General features: G+C 58.4%; 1 protein-coding gene across 3 annotated transcripts; it reads right to left on the bottom strand.

Annotated features, from left to right (window-relative positions):
• Window positions 1-809: 809 nt before the first annotated feature.
• On the bottom strand, window positions 810-14,454 carry CACNB3 (calcium voltage-gated channel auxiliary subunit beta 3). 3 transcript variants are annotated; one of them, XM_037135827.2, is made up of 13 exons: window positions 14,365-14,454; window positions 5,846-5,968; window positions 5,520-5,642; window positions 4,940-5,055; window positions 4,625-4,689; window positions 4,388-4,407; window positions 4,115-4,195; window positions 3,861-3,919; window positions 3,584-3,693; window positions 3,152-3,303; window positions 2,866-2,961; window positions 2,596-2,745; window positions 810-2,134 (listed from the first exon to the last, which is right to left on the bottom strand). In XM_037135827.2, the coding sequence occupies exons 1-13, from the start codon at window positions 14,368-14,370 to the stop codon at window positions 1,820-1,822; spliced, it is 1,416 nt and encodes a 471-aa protein (XP_036991722.1). In that variant the 5' UTR covers window positions 14,371-14,454; the 3' UTR covers window positions 810-1,819. The 3 variants fall into 3 exon arrangements, with proteins under 3 accessions (XP_036991722.1, XP_036991712.1, XP_036991701.1); XM_037135817.2 differs by lacking the exon at window positions 14,365-14,454 and adding an exon at window positions 13,201-13,300; XM_037135806.2 differs by lacking the exon at window positions 14,365-14,454 and adding an exon at window positions 9,583-9,808.
• Window positions 14,455-16,323: the final 1,869 nt, after the last annotated feature.

Raw genomic sequence — 16,323 nt, 5'->3', positions numbered from 1 at the left:
GGAACCACAGAAAACAGGTTTAGGAATGAAAAAAAAAAACCAACCCATCCAGACAGAGCCTAGGGTCTCAGCTGGTGGTCTGAGTCTACAGGAAGCCCTTGGCGAGAGGCAGGAGAACCGTGGAGAGTGGCACCCTAACGCTTCTTTCTTCCCCTTCTCCAGCCTCACGTGACTGTTGCTCTGGCCTGCACAACCTCTGGGGAGCTTTGCATGGGTGAGGAAGGAAAGCAGTTGTGAAACTGGCAGGCGAGGCACCACTGGGACCACTCGTGCCCTGGTGCACTGTGCCTGGTGCCCAGTCTCCAGTCCCTTTGCTCCTGGCTCCCCAGTGTGGGGCGGGGGGTGGGGCAAAGATGGGGCATGAGTTGCATCAAGCAGTGGGAGCTGGGCCTGGCTGAGGTAGGTGTGGGGAGAAGGCTGTCGGGCCTGTTGTCATTCCCCCCACTCCAGAACACTGCTCTTAATTCTTCCTTACCCTGCAATTTGTTGGGCAAGTAGCAATTTGTTGTGGAGTTCAAGTTGCAACTACTAGGGCCTGAGGCAGGGAAAGCTGCGATTAAACCTTTCCCACCTCTCAGAATGCATCTTTTCTGCGCAGCTGAATGTTGCCCTCCGGGCACCTGGGTGTGTGGGGGCCCCTGGGGGTGCCCGGGGGAATGGTTTCTTCCCCAGCTCTCCTGTGTCCCTTTCCACTCAGTGGGTCCTTCGTGAGAGAAAGGAGGCCAGAAGACTTCTTGGCCTCCTCCGGACTTGGGCCACACGGTAAGGAACCAGCCACCTGAGCCAGCAGACAGAACAGGAGCCTGAGGGACTGTGCATGGTGTTTATTAGTGATGACAGTGAGGTGGGGCAGGGTCTGTGGAGCATGCTCTGTAGGTCACACACTAGAGCCGTAAGGCAAGGGTAGCTGGGTAGACAGGGCTTCTGAGGGCCGTCTGTTGTGCCCTGTCTCTCCCCATCTGACCCTAACGTAACAAGCAGCAATGAATGAGGGAGTAAATCGGGCCCATGTGCCCCAGCAGGCATGAGGGTCAAGAAATGACAAGATGCAAGAGCAAAAGGATGAGCGGGGCAAAGAGGCCCCAAAGCTGTTCCATTCAGTCTCTGCTACACATGCCCTCCCCAAACCCTCAACTTAGGTGGGCTCCCGTCCAGCATTTGGCTTGACCATGCTCCTGGTCCTTTGAGATGTTAGGAAAATTCCTGGCAGGGTGAGGAGAGCCCTTCTTTTCTAGAGCTTCAGCTTCCAGGCCTTTGGCCCCAGCCTTGCATGCGGGTGCCCTGCCCAGCTGAAGGATAGGAGTGCCACACAGCTGGGTTTTGATTGTCTTTCCTCTGGTATGTGGCAGTGAGGTGAGTGGAGGCCCTCGGACCCCAAAGCATAACCCCTGAGTCCCTTGCCTTTGTGTCTGCCTCAGGGGGCCTTGTTTCTTCCGCATGCCCTGTTGCCCACACTGCAGCCTCTTCTCACTTTGAGGGGGCATCCCTTCCCTGAGTCTGGTGGGAAGGTCCCTGCTAAGGGGATCCTGGCCTGAGGGCACTGCCCAGTGGGGCAGCTTCTTGTGCAGGAGAGGAAGGTGCCAGGGGAGCAGCACACAGCTAGTACCTGGAATGGGAGCCTAGGGGAGTCACTGCCCGGAGGTAAGGGGGCCCCTGCTTTTCCCAGAACCTTGGGACCACAGGCAGCTCTGGGGCTATGCAGGGGGCTATGGGGGCTGAGCCTAGTGCCAGCCCAATGCCAGTCTAATGCCAGCCTGCCTGAAGTGGGTGCCCCAGCCAGCTGTGCCTGTGCCTGCCAGGGTAGGGCAGCAGGAGGTGGTCAGTAGCTATCCTTGGCCCAGGGCCGGTTGCGCTGCCAGTTCCTGTCATTGTGGTTGTGCTCCGAGTCCTGGGCGAGGAGTCGGTCTTGGGGGTCGTGCCCATTAGCACTAGGCAGCCCAGAGGTGTGTTGGCGGTGAGGCTGGTACAGGTCCTGGTAGGCGTCTGCATAGTCCTCCTCCAGGTGGTGGGAGCTGCGCTGCGAAGATCCTGTCCAGGCTTGGCGGGAGCTCTCGCTGGCCTCATCGGAGGGCATCAAGCTGTCCCGCTCCAGGGGGGAGTGTTCCTCACCGCGCTCCCCCAGCAGCTGCTGGTTCTGGGTTAACACAACAGCTCTAAGTGAGGCAGTACGGACCTCGCCTCGGTGTCCCTCCTGCCTCTTCTAGAATGGGGGATTCTTCCCCCTCAACCCTCAGTTCCTGGGTAGAGGAAATAGTGCAAGGAAGGGAAGTCTACTGGCATATTCTTCCTCTTAAGATAAAGAAAACTGTAGCTTTCAATGCCTGCAAAATTCAGGCTCTGCCTTCAAGACAGACCAGAGAAAGGTTTGACGAGTGTTTGTTTTCAGCCCTAGAAAAGTAACCTCTGATAACCCATTGTAACGATTTATCTCCTCTCTTGTCAGGAAGTTCCTTAGCCCATCTGCCCTAGCTCTGTGAAGCAGAGCTGTGTTCTCTGACCCTCTGGCCTTCAAACTGGAGGCCAAGTACAGCCTTTGGGCAGGGTTAGGGTTAAGCTGGCTTAGCCTAGGCAACAGTGGCCAGTGGAAATGATTACCTGAAGTCCAGGGATGGCGCTGGGAGGGCCCAGACGCCCAGGGCTGGGGGCCGGGTGGTGTGTGGCCCGCCAGTAAACCTCCAGGTACTCAGCCAGGTGCTCACAGGCATCCTCTAGCTGGTTCTCATCCAGAATCACATCAAATGACTCCTGGGCAGGGAGGGAACGGGGGAATGTTGGCTTCTTCTAAGCAGCAGTAGCCCACGCCGTCACTGCCCCAGCTCTGGGAAAGCAAGAGTGGGCATAGGAGTACCCGCCCCAGGCACTCACCGGCGGGCATTGAACCAGCTTATCGTAAGCCATCATCTGCACAGTCAGGTGCTTCATCTGTGACTTTCCACGGGAGCGGATGAGTCGCTGGAGTACCTGAGGGGGAAGGGCGGGACGAGGCCTGGAGTCTTGGGGACTCGGGCAGAGCTGAACTTAACAAGAACTGGGCACATCCCTCATGTGTGATCTGGCACCAGGAAAAGGGAACTTAGGAGCTCTGGGGCAGGGACCAAGCTGAGTGGTGGCACATTCTAGGAGGGCAGCCGCAGGGACCTCATCCGCCTACCTTTGGTGAGGATACTTTGACGAACACGATGATGGGGGCCAGTGAGGTCTTGGCCAGCTGTGCTGGGTGGTTGATGGTGTCAGCATCCAACACTACCAGCTGCAGAGACTTGGCCAGCTCGAATATGCGCTCGATCTCACTCTGTACTTCAGCTAGGGAGGGAGCAAGCGGGCCACAGTGCTCACCAGTGGCTCCACCCATTTCTTCCTCCAATGGGGTTTGGGGGTCTCCCCAATGGTGGAAGGGAAGGCAATAAAAAGAGAGGACGTTCATCAAGGCCTGGGCAGGCAGAAGAACAGGGGACTGAGGAGACGGGGTGAGTTCCTGCCAATCCTGGTGCAGGCAGAGCAGGCGTTGGGGAAGAGGAAGGTAGGACGGAGGTGCTCAGGAAGGCCCGAGTGAGCAGAGAAGCAGGAGCTGGGGGCTTCTCACCAATGCTGGAGCGGGCGGAGGAGCGCTCGATGATGGTCCTCTTGCCAGGGTTGTTGAGCACAGACCGCTTGGCCAGTGAGAGGTCCGCTGTGACGCGGGTGATGGAGATCCTGGGGTAGCGATGCAGAATCACAGCTCACTTCTAAATTTCAAGCTCTTGACCCAGGACTTTCTAACTCCTAACTGTCCCCTTAGAAAAGACCTTGCTACAGACATTTGGTAGGAGACAATGATGTTCTCCCTGGTCCTCACGCCACCCTGTGCCAGTGCAGCTTACCTGCCATCAAACCGATGTTTGAGGAAGTCGAAGAGAGCCTTCTGCATCATGTCTGTGACCTGGGTGGGCGGGAAGGAATGGAACTGACTGAGGGCCCTCCTGGAGAGGGGCAGCATCCCCAGGTACAGCCCTGGAGCCCACCCCCTCCACACATGGGGTAGTGTGGGGGAGAACAGCCCCTCCCACCGTCCCGGGGGCCTTCCCATGGCAGGCTTGGTAGATGTGACTCTTTGAGGTCAAAAACTTCCTCTCACCTCATAACCTTTCAGAGAGGGCCCCACCAGCACCACAGGCCTCATGGAGGGCACCACATCGTACGGGGGAACATGTTCTGCCTGCAGAATTGACCTGAGGTCAGGTGAAGCCATGGCCCTGTGGCTTGCCTGATGTGCGGCGAATGTGGGGCAGGTTCAGAAGTTCTGGCCCCCCTCCCCCGTGCTGCTGCCCCTCCACAGTGACTGCCCGAAAGTCTGTTCCCACAGCCATGAGCCATGAGCCCCCAAGCCCAGGTCCCTTCCTTGACTCACCTGCTTTTGCTTCTGCTTGGCTTTTAGAAAAGGAAATAAAAGATTAAAGTTGGTGAAGGGGGAAAAGGCCTTGTGGGCATGTATTCCCTTCCCTGGGGGAGACACTGGGCTTCTCCCCGCTCTTCTGACCTTTCCCCTTCCGCCGACCATTCCCTCACAGTTCACCTGGGGACAGTCTCCCTGCCCCTGTGTCCCAGTGACCCACCCACCCAAGACAAGTGGGGTAGGGGAGGCTACCTAGAGACGGAGGAGGGGATCTTCGGTTGCCAATGTCGCTGAGGCTGGAGGGGTTCCCGGATCTCCTGAGAGCAGAAAGGGAGGTCAGTACACGCCTTTGTGTGTCTATGTTCTACACCATACTTAACCGTTGTATGTTTCTTACATTTTAGCAAGTGAGGAAGGTGTGACAAGTGTGTTTGTGCAGTGTAAACGTGTGTAGCTGGTATAAGTGTATTTGCGGGGTGGGACACGTGTGCATGAGTAGTAAAGTGAATTGTGGGTGAAGTGCCCAAGTTGGGGGGGATGTTCATTGAGTCACAGCCCCGCTCTCACCTGGCCTTCTGCTCCTGCTTGACTCGGATGCTCTCCAGGCGCTGGGGGCTGGGGATGAAGGCGATGTCCCCGCCCTCTTTCACTAGCCGACCGATCCACCAATCATTGCTGTACTTCTGGGGGTGGGGAGGAGCAGGAAGGGGCAGTGAGTGGAGGTGGCCCAGGCCTCTGTCCAGGCTCTCCAGTGTGAAAAGGGCCAGGGAGGCAGGCACAGAGCGGGCTGACAAAAGCAGCACAAGGGGAGGGGGCAAGGGCAGGGACCAGAGGGAAGGGCAGCCAGGTTTGAGCCACCCCCAAGATTTCCTGTGAGGCACCACAGCTGTCACAGGGGCCCTGAGAGGCAGCTAATCTACTGCTCACTTTACACATATGGAGACTGGGGCCTAAGCCAGGTCTCAGAGGGGGGAGATCCCAAGGACTGGGTTTTGGACACGAGGGGTGTACAGGTGTGTGCTGGGGACAAGAGCTGAGGAGTTTGGGGACTCGTTTATAGACTGAGGACTGAACTAAGAGGCGTGGGAACTGGGGAAAGAGAAGGGAAATTAAATGGCTTCTCTGTGTGTGGGGGAATGTTGGTCACCTCTTTAATGTGCAGAAAATCTTTGGCCTCAAAGTTGACTCCAGAGCCCTGGACTGGGCACTCCTCATCCAGGACGCCACAGTAGCTGACATTGGTCCTCACAGCAAATGCCACAGGTTTGTGCTGGAGAATTTGGCCATCAGCGCTAGTGAGGGGAGCCTCAGAGCACCCCTTCCAGTTTCACTGCCCATCGCCCACCCATCACACACACACAGCCTTTCACTCTCACGTACATCCTGCCCATCGTCCTCCAGAGACTCGGGACAGAGCACAGGTTTCCGCCTGGCCTGGCCTGTTCTGCCCCCAGCCCACAAGCAAGAGGATACCTTGGCCCTCTCCAGCTGCTGCTGAGCCTGGCTCTCCACTTCTCGCCGGGCACTCTCCCGGTCCTCCTCCAGGGAGACGTCTGAGTCCAGAGATGGGCGGCTGGTGTAGGAGTCGGCCGAACCCTGGAGGCGGGAAGTGTAGCGGCACTGTCCCAACCCTACAGCAGTGCCGCCATAGACCCCAGGCTCTCCCTGTCTACAGGGGTGGCTGGACCCCCACAGTCCCCCCGCTTTCCCTGAGAAGGGCCCCAGTGCCTCTGGGGCTGTAGGAATGCCATCCAATCCACGTGTGCTAAGATCTGAGCCCCCCTCCTCCCAAGCCTATTAATATTGCAGCTCTGAATAGAGCCTTGGCTTCCCCCCTCCCTCCCTTCTCTCCCCTCTGCCACGTCCTCCTCTGAGGCAGAGGGAAGGGAGAGGTACTTGAAGAGGACTGTGAATGCAGGTGACCTAGCCCTCTAGTTCACATCAGCCTGCAAAGGGGCCTAGACATTACCCCTTTAAAATGCCTGGCAGATGTGCAGCCGGTTGGGAATGGGCGAGAGCTGCCCTTGGGCACGGCACTGGTCCTGAGGGTCAGGATACAGCCATGCACCCCCTTAGATCTCATCTCCCAGTCCCCACCGCTCCAGGATGAAGAGGACACAGACCTGCCGACTCCTGGAAGTTACTCCTCTCTACTCCCCACTCCACTGTCCTCTCACAGCGCTGGGGCAACTTGCCAGGTGTGGGCAGCAAAAAGACACAGACTGAAGGCAACACAAAGCTATTTCCATGGGCCTGTAAGGCTGGGCCACACCCACCACCTGGCTTACCTCTCCTGCCCCTTCTCCAGGGGAATATCAGCTCTGGAGGAAGGCAATGTCAATGCCAGGCAACCCAGCACTGGAGGAGCAGGACCCTGGGGTCCTAAGGAGGGGATCTTTGTAACCGGGGCCGGGAGAGTGTCTGTGTCCTCCCCAGAGTGGGGGTCTCTGGGCAGTGAGGGTGAATTTGGAGGGCCATGAAGATCACCTTCCCTGTCTTCAGGAAGATGCCCAAATGAACAAGGAAAGTTGGGCCTTAGGACAGGAGGACAGAAGTCAGGATGGCTGAGGTCCCTCTCAGTTGAGGGAAAGGGAAATTTTTTGTTTTCTGCCTCAGTTTCCCCTGTTTATGAACAGAGGCCTGAGTGGTACTTCTGTCAGTTCGGAGGTGCAGGTGGCGGAGATACGGCGGACACGAGCCCACGTGGGAGCGAGTGTGTTGTATGCATGTCTGCGGAAGGGGTTTTAGGATGTTCTCGGACCGAGGAAGACTCCCACAAGCCCACAGTGCATGACCACCTACAGAAGGAAGCAGAGGCCAGACTCTTCGTGGGGACAACAGACTCACACACCCACCATGCCCTCTGCCCCAGCCCTAGCCCCACCAGGGGCAAGAGGGCTGGTCAGCATGATGTCATCCCAGGCCTTAGAGCCTGGGCTAAAGTTGTATCTGAAGAAGACGGGAGGCATGAAGACACCACGGCGGGAAGGTTTTTTGTTTTACAGAGGAGTAGCATCTCATGTTCTTTCCTGTCTCTCTTGAGAACACATAAGGCCGGCTTGGCAGTAGAAGAACGGCTGAGCCCCAGGAAGAACCTTTGCACTGTCTGTAGAGTGGGGGGCCTCCTCCCAGGGGCTCAGGGACAGATTATACCTCCGCGGGAGGCGGCTGGGTGCAGGGGCTAGGGCCAGCAGACTGGGAGGCAGCAGGTGAGGTGGGATGACCATTCGCCTTGATAAGTGCCCATCAGATGCCTCCTAGCTGCCTGGACCTCTGCCGGGAGAGGAGTCCAGCCTTTACTTTCTGCTCTCCAGGGTCTCAGCCTAATTCAGTCATCTTAATATCCCTCGCTGGGTTACCTGGCCTCCTGCCCTAGGAAGGGAATGACGGGATCTCTCCCTAAATGGTTAATGAGTCGGGCTCAGAATGGAGCCCCCTCTCCGTTACTCCCAAGTCCTCAGGGCTCACCTGTCTTTCACGCTCTGGTATCGCTTGGGGGGGAGCAGGATGCCCTCCCCAAGCCTAATCTGGGGTCTTGCCTCCCCTACCCTGTTATACCAAGACAGCCAAAGGCTCAATACTTTGGAGCTGCCAGGAGTTGGCACAGTGCCCTAGTGGTGCCCCCCTTGCTTGGTGAGTGTGTGGGCAGGATGCAGCTCCACTCTTGCCTGGCACGGGGGAAGGAGAGGAGGGAGATGAGCCGGTGGATTTATTTAGAGCCTGATCTCCCTCCTACTGCTTCAGAGGGGGCCTCAGACAGAGCAAGGAGCCAGGCAAGAGAAAGCAAAGTGGGGGAGGGTGACCCAGGCACCAGAGAGGGCTGGGGAGCATGTGATGGGTTAACAGACTGCCCCCAAAGCCATCTCTATGTCAGCCTTTATCTTGCAGCAGCTCTTGCCTTCCCACCAGGGACAGGAAGAACCTCCTAGGGACCTCCAGCCCTGCAGGAAGGTTTGTTCTCAAGATCACTTTGGCACCCTGGGCCATGCCAGCTGTCCCTTCAACTGTCAGAGAGAGATGTCCACCAGAGCCTTGAAAATCGTCTGCTCTTGCTGCCATGTAATTAGTCCCAGAGGCCTAATGAGGAATTTGGCCCAGCAGGAGCCTAGTCCCAGAAAAGGACTGGTAGCTGCCTATTCAGAACCCTAGAACTCATCCATCCCGGGCTTGGCAGCAAGAGGTGGGAGAAGACTGCATCACTCCATTTTGGACCCTGGAGGGCTCTCCCTTTCACACCTATCAGGGACCCCTTCCAACCACTTAGTGGTTCTCTCCTGCGGAGGCCTTCTTGCAGGATGCATGAGAGAAGCTGCTCCCCATCCTTGCCCCCTCTTTCCAGGCACTCTCCCTGCTCTCTGAGCTCCGGGAATCACTGCCTAATGAGCTGATTTGTCTCAGTGGGTCAGCAGATAAAAGCAAAGAGGAGAATTAAATATTTATCGGTTGCCTGGTTGTCTGAGCAAAGAGCTTCCTCTCCATTCCCAGGCCCAGCTCCTCTGGCTTCACCTCCAGGTCCTCCATGCTGAGCAGGCGCTCAGGATGCCCGCTGCTCTGAGGACACCTCAGTGGGAGACATGGACTAGATGGGGCTCAGACAGCTGGCCCACCCATGTGCTGGGCGTCCAGCTTCCAGCCTTGGAGAGAAGCTGGGCTGGGGGATGAGATATCAGGCAAGCTCAGGATGGACAGCAGAAGGGAATAATGGAGATCTTCAAGTTTTGTGATCTTTCTGTTTGAAGAGGCTGGTACCTGACTCTCTGTTCTCCCAGGCTCCTTAAATTTATCCTTTACTTGGGTCCCCCTGGGACCCAAGAGACCCAGCTTCCCTGGAGCTGTTGTGTTCAGACCCCATAAACGCTCCTGTGGGAACTCCAGGCACTGAGTGAGCTCTTTCTAAAGCCCTTGTGCCCTCAGCCTCCAGCCCTCCCTGCCTCTACCCTTCTGCCCTGGGCTTTGGAGACACCTGCTCAGCCCTTCCCCGCACCCAGCGCGCCCTGCACACAACCGATGTCTCTTGGTCTAGGACGGCGGGACAGAGTAGCCCTTGGCACGAAAATCCATCTTCCTACTTTCCTGGAGCGCCCCCCACCCCTACGCTTCCTGCCCCGACGCTGAGGCGTCTTTCCAAAGTACTGAACTGGGAGTAGGGTCCAAAGGAGAGGCGGTGTCACCCCAACTTCCCCACCCCCACCATCACAGCGGGCACTCACCGCCTCCGAGTCCTCAAACCCGGGCACGTAGGAGTCGTCATACATGGGGAGTCCGGGCGGGGGGAAGCGAGCGGCGCCGGGGGGCGGGAGTGGCCCAGAGGCAGGGGCGAGGACTGCGGGCCGCGCCCGGGAGATGCACTGAGCCCTGCGGCCCTGCGGACGGCGGCGCAGAGCGAGAGAGCGCGAAGGAGGGAGCCAGCGGGAAGACCAGCTGCTCCGAGCTCAAATCACCGCTCCCCCCCCACCCCACCCCCCAAACCCTGCCGGTCCCACCCCGAGCGCGGCTGGAGAATCTGGCGCCGGCTCCTAAAACAATGGTGCCCGCCCACCTGACCCCCACCCCCCGCCGGCAGCTGGCGGGGGCGGCGGCCACCGGGGGAGCCCGGGACCCGGCCGGGAGAGGGTGGCGGACCCGGGCTGCGTGGAAGGTGGGTTCCCCCGGCGCCGCGGGGCCGGAGGTGCGGCGGGAGGAAGGGGAGGAGAGACTGCGGGCGGGCGGACCCGGGCCGGGAGGAGGCGGGGCGAGGGGAGATGCGGAGACAGGGACGCTCGGCAACCCAGGAAATACTCCGCCGGGAAACAAAGGGCCGGGGCGGGGGCGGGGCGCGGCGGGGAGCCGCGGCGGAGACGAGACCCGGGCTGCGAACGCGCGCGCGGGTTACGGGGAGGCTGGAAAGAGAGAAAGAAGAATAGAGGCGGAGCGGGGAAGACTGGAAAATGGGGAGACAGACGGGGCGGGGCGGGGGCGGGCGGCGGAGGCGTCTCAGGTGCGCGCGCGGCGCGTCTGCGCCCTGGGGGTCCCGGAGACTCCGAAAGCGAACCCCGCATTGGTGCAGAGGAGGAATGGGATTGGCGACTACAGGCCAATGCCGTGGAAGTAGCCCCTGCTTCTACCAGGTGATCGGCCCTCTCAGGGGTGAGACCCCCCCCCCCAACAAAGGGCGGAGCCGCCCTCCCCGCGCGTAGGGGCAGGTTTTGGGTCCGCCTGCCCCACACCTGTTGCGCAGGCAGATTTCATCCTAGTCTGGCCGGGATGGGGCTTCCCCTCCTCACTTCCTTGCCAAGGGCTGTGCCAGGCGGGCATTGCCAAGGTATCCGTGGGAACTGGGACAGGAGGGGCTGTCTTAGGAGAGCCTAAAGCGACGGGAGAGAAACCAGAGGGTGGAGGTAGGGGGATTGTTGTGGCTGGGATAGAAGGTGGCAGTCCAGCCACACTGGGGTTAGTAGGGGGACGGGCAAGTCTCCCCAGCGCCGGCAGCTTTAAGGCCAGATTCCCTCCTTAGCAAAAGGATGCGGGGGCGGGGGCGGGTGGGCGGCTGGTACCCCGGTTGGAACCGCAGGTACCACACTGCCCTAGTCCGTCTCCTTCAAAGGAGCATTGAGATTTGAGATTAGAAACCAAACAGCAGCCTTTATTTTGAGCAAGCTACCCCAAAGATCCACCCGTTGGGGTCCCCTCCTTTTTTCCCCATCTCCTCAGCGAAAACATTCCTTTGAATTTCGATCGCCATCCTGCCCCTCCACCCCCACCCCTCACCCCCAGAGGGCGATGTGACAGGGACAGAGGATTGTACCTGGAGGGTTACAGTCTTTCTCCACACCCCGTTTCTCACCCCGAGGAGGGGGAATCAATCAGCCTTCCAGGGCTACAGGGGAATTAGAAAACCAAAGCTCTGAAAGGGTCTGATGAGATCTATGGGAGAAAAGCGCTGTGCATGACAGAGAAAGACCACCCAAACCAACTGGCTTCCACTTACAGCAGCCACTTGTTCACGTTCCCTTGGCAAGAAAAAGAAAGAGCCTCATCCTATGACCATCTTAAGCCTGCCTTTAGCCTGTCTAGCTCTGTGAGTGGTGTAGTCCAGCCCTGCCCAACCTCTTCCTCCTGCTGGATTTGGTCAGATCCTCTATGGCCCAGGGGACTGATCATTACTAGGGGCGGTGGTCGGCTTTCACAGTTCCCTCTCCTGAGTCCAACACCACAGGGGGTTGTTTTTATATTGAATTCTGTACCGGAAGTTCCCAGACCCTCTTCCCACTTTCGTGCCCTCTCCTAGTTCCTCAGCGTTCCTATATCCTCTTTTTATTCTCTGCCTTATCAGTGCCTCCTGTTCTTCCCGAGGGCAGAAAGAAAGCATGAGGCGTGGAAGAATATGACCCTCTAGGTGCTGGGCGATAGCGCTAGTAAGACAGCTGCTGCCCTGACCGGTGTGGCTCAGTTGCTTGGGCGTCATCTCCCCAAGGGAAGAGTCACTGGTGGGTTCCTGGCTGGAGCACATGCCCGGGTTGTGGGTTCGGCCCCTGGTCAGATGCACACGAGAGGGGCAACTGGTCCATGTTTCTCTCCCTCTTTTTCTCCCTCCCTTTCCCTCTCTCTAAAAATAAATAAATAAAATCTTTTAAAAAAAAGCCCTGGCTGGTGTAGCTCAGTGGATTGAGCATGGGCCTGTGAACCAGAGAATCACGGTTTGATTCCCAGCCAGGGCACATGCCTGGGTTGCAGGCAGGTTCCCTGCAGGCCAGTTCCCTGCAGGGGATGCACTAGAGGCAACCATACACTGATGTTTCTCTCCCTCTCTCCTTCCCCTCTAAAGATAAATAAATAAAATCTAAAAAAAATTAAAAAAAAAAGACACCTGCTGAGGCATCTGCTTCCCTCCTAGTCCCTGAATCTATTCCCCAGTCCTCTCCTTTTGGAACCCTCCCCACTGCCAGGGGGTCCTGGATACTGTAGGTAACAGTGGATCTACCATCAGCCTCATGCCTTCCTCACACACCTTGTTGTCTTCATCCTCTGTTGGGACAGTGGTGTCTAAGTGTGCTTCAGCAGCCTGAGTTGCCATGACAACCAACCTCAGGAGACAGGTTCAAGTTCTTCATACCTGGGCCCATCCCCTGGGTCTTTCAGGAGCTTCAGAGCCTCTCTCTCTTTCCCTTATTTCTGAATTGCAACCCAATGTCCCCCCCCCCCCATTTCTCTCCTCACCCACACCTGCCTAGTCCACTTCTCCTGCCAACCCAGTGACTGTCCGTCCTGTAAGACACATGCCTGTCACTGCCCCAACCCCTTTGCTTTTCTGTGAGCATAAGGGGAGAGAGTTGAGGGTAAAAAAAAAAAAAAAAAAAAAAAGGATTTGAGGAGAGGCTCCTCCTGCCCTGTTCTTTCTAAGGAGAGAGCTGTTAGTCTGGCAGTTGGCAGGCACCCAAGATATGGAAGCAGGATATAGGGGTGAGCAGCCCGAACCAGGTTTGGGAGTTGGAGTTCTTGGGAGCCTCCAGGATAACTAGCTGCTCCTGTAAATGTACCAGGAAGCTGGACAGATCCCAATCCCTGGGCACTGAGTGGGGAAACTGAGGCAGGAGCTAGGACCTCAGGGAAGTCCTCCTCCTCAGCAACGTTTAAGAGCTGGATTAACCCAAAGCCCAAACCCCTAGCATTTTAGCTGTTCCCAGGGAACACAGGGAGAGGACCCGGGGAGTCTGGCTGAGCCCTCTTCCACCCTTAGCCCCACCTAGGTCTCCCTCCCCATCACTGCAGTCTCTCCCGAATTCGAGCCCACTTCCTAGCTTGGAGTGGGGCTCTCCCCCCACCCACTGCGGAGGGACCCCCGCCTTTACCTCATTCAGCAGGAAGGTTGCACTGGAATCAGAAAAAGACATAGACCAACCTAGTGGTCTCGCCTCCTCCCCCGAGCCCACAGGCTCCGAGGCGGGAGCAGGACCCGGCCGTGGCTCTGCACACGGGCTCCCGCCTGCACGTCTGGCCTCGCCCCACGCCCTCCAGGCTCCACCGCCTGCTCCCTTCCTCTCTCTGGATTCCCTCCCCCTTTCCTTCTTCCCTCCCTGCCTCCCTCCCTCTCCCTTTCACGCCTTCCCTTGTCACTCTCGCCCTCTCCCGTCGCCTTTCAGTCTGCTCTCTCCATTTCCATCTCTTCTTCCTCTTTACGGTCCCTGGTCTGTTTATCAGGGTTCCTCCCACTGTCCTTCCATTCGCAGAGCGCGCCTCCCGTCTCTGCCCCCTCCTCCTCCGTTTCTCCCAGGGCCCCCTCCCCAGAAAAGGGGCTCCGGAGCTCCCGCCGTCACAGGCAGAAGGGCGGGAGTAGCTCAAGGGCCGCCTGACTCCCGCGCTTCGGGCAGAAGGTTCCCTGCCCGCGGCCCCAGCTCCGCGCGCCACCGCCCAGCCTCCAGCATCCGAGGAAGCGGAGCGCGGCGGTCCCAGCGGCGGCTCGGACCGACCTCGCGGGGGAACGGACCGAAGAAGAGCGCTCGTGTACAGCTTGCTAGCCTCTGCGTCAAGGCTCGCCCTCTGGGAGCCGGGGAAGCCACGTCCACCCCCCGTCCCACGTCCACACCCCGAGGCTTCTGCGGGATCCAGTTGGAGATGGCCCGGCCCGGGGAGTCTGTCACTCCTCTCCCCTGGGTGCTGGCGTCCCGGGACTGAGCCCACGAAGGCGAAAAGCGGAGGCGAGGTGGCTCCTCTGGACCGGCTGCAGCGTCCCCTGGACTCCCTCACCCTCCAGGTGGCGGTGCCCTCCCCCGGGTCCCGTCTGTTGGTCCGCAGGGGCGGGCCCTGCCAGCAGGAGGCGCTGCCCAGGCCGGGGCAGAGGGGCCCGAGGCGCTGCGCCAGACCCCCACCAAACCCAGGACGGACGCGCCCCTCTCTCTGCAGGAACTGCAGTCTCATCTCCAGACCCCTCGTTTGGGACTCCAGGCTGTACTCTGTACCCACCCCAGGTATCCTTTTGGATACTTGGCCCCTCTGGAGCCCTAGAGCGCTCCTACCTCCATCCTGGTCTCCTGGGGCAACTCCGCTGAGCCCGGCAGCGACCCGGCAGGGCCCGGGCAGCAGGGAGTTCGGTCTCGGGACCGATCCCCGGGTCAGCACCCCCTCCCGCCCCTTTCCGCGGGCACGTCAAAGAGGACAAGCCCAAGTTCTGGCAGGGGAAAGGGGGAGCAGGGGTGTAGCCCCAGCCAGCGCTCTCCCTGCACCCCCTGAGCGGATCTGCCTCTCATTGGTCCCTCCACACGCCCGGCACCCACCAGGCTGGACTCTTCTCCATACCAAAGACAGTGGCCACGGAGGGCAGGAGGGGGCAGTAGACCCCTGTGGAGACCCGGACACACGCTGAAGCTGAAGGACTGGGGTCCCCCGCTTCTCGGTACCAGCTAGAACTCTTTCCCTTAGGGCGCTCTACTGTCCTCGGGCTTCTTTTTACTCCCTCCGCCCCCGCACCCCTGGGGGCTCCCTTAATCCTCCCATCCCCTGGGGATCTCGGGAGACTTCTCTCCCTCTCTGTTTAGCTGACCCTCCACTTGGCCTCATTCCAGAGGGAGCTAAATTGGGAGAGAATTAATACTCTGCCCTCTCAGCTCCTCCTCGGGCTGGACTTAACCCGGAAAGCGCGCTGGGAGGGCATCTCCCTCTTTCTGTGTGGTTTAGTCCAGCAGGTCCAAGGGTTCCCTCGCCACCCACCTACCCCTAAGTTACTCAACTTGAACTATTCAGAGGCTATAAAGAGGTTATGTGTGTTTTTTAAATGTGCATAGAGATTTTTTGTTTTGTTTTGTTTTGATTTTTGTTTTTGGCTCTAATGGAGCAGAAGCTTTGCCTTTCATTTGGCAGTAAGACCTGGGGGAAGAGAACCACCCCCCATTCCACACACCCCTGCTGACCACGCTAATGGACTAGCTCCTCTGGGCCTTGGGGCAGCTTCAATTTCCATAGGAGAAGGCGGGTGGAGGGTACTGGCCAAGGCAAGCAATTGTCCCTGGCTTTCCCCTCTCTCCCTTCTTCCCTCCCTCCACTCTCCCAGGACCTACAGTCTGGAACACCATCTCTCTCCAGCCCTTACTTTAAAATGGAAATAGCAATGACTTCTCACTTAGCCTATCAGAGGGAATCTGAGGTGCATAGGGCAGCTCGGCAGCCTTCGATTTTTCTCATTTCCACTCCAGCTGCCGGACCATACACCCCTCTCCCTTTCCCCACGGAGAGAAGGTAGGAACCTCAGAACTAGAGTGGGGAGCCCAGCCCCCAGGTCCCTAGAACTGTCCTCTCCTGTTCCCCTCAGTGTGAGATGACAGGCAGAATTTTAACCCTCTTTGGACCCTGTCTGGGACCTACACCCTCTCTCCCCCTACTCACCCTCCCTTGGGTCCCTGTCTCTGGCCCTGACCTCACAGGACCTGGCACTCCACTAAGAGGGGCCTATAGCCTGGACACAGTCCTGGGAGCCGTGCCTTAGCTTGGCTCCTTCAGGTCCACGCTAGTGTGCAGCCCGCAGGGAAGCCTTCATCCTTCCTCTCTGGGGCCAGCTCACCCTGTTCTCTGATGGGCCAGGTCCCCAGGTTGTCAAGACCTCGGGACAAAGGGCAGGGCCTCTGCTAGCCCTTTTGCCTGGTCTTTGTGCAGACGCAGCCCTGCACTAGGGGATTGCCCTACCGATCTAGAGTTGGGTTCCAGTCCCCTCTTACCTCCTCAGCCAGGCCTAACCTGCACAATGTCACTTAGTGACCGTATTTGCAAACTTGTGAACCACAAGGACAGAGAACAGAGACCACCATGTTCATCACTTTGTATTTATCCCACCAAGACCAAAAGGGGCTGCCTGTCTCTTCTGAGAAAGCTCAGAAGTAACTTCCACAGGGAATCCCCATTGCCAACTTCAGATGTTACTCTGGGGAAGTTCTTCCAACATCGAACCTCAGTCACTCCTGCTGTGATCTCCGTCTTCTTTTTTT

The sequence above is a fragment of the Artibeus jamaicensis genome, unplaced genomic scaffold (assembly GCF_021234435.1).
Source record: "Artibeus jamaicensis isolate MK-2021 breed Jamaican fruit bat unplaced genomic scaffold, CSHL_Jam_final contig_233, whole genome shotgun sequence".
Classification (NCBI taxonomy): Eukaryota; Metazoa; Chordata; class Mammalia; order Chiroptera; family Phyllostomidae; genus Artibeus; species Artibeus jamaicensis.
This window is presented reverse-complemented; position numbering and strand designations above follow the sequence as displayed.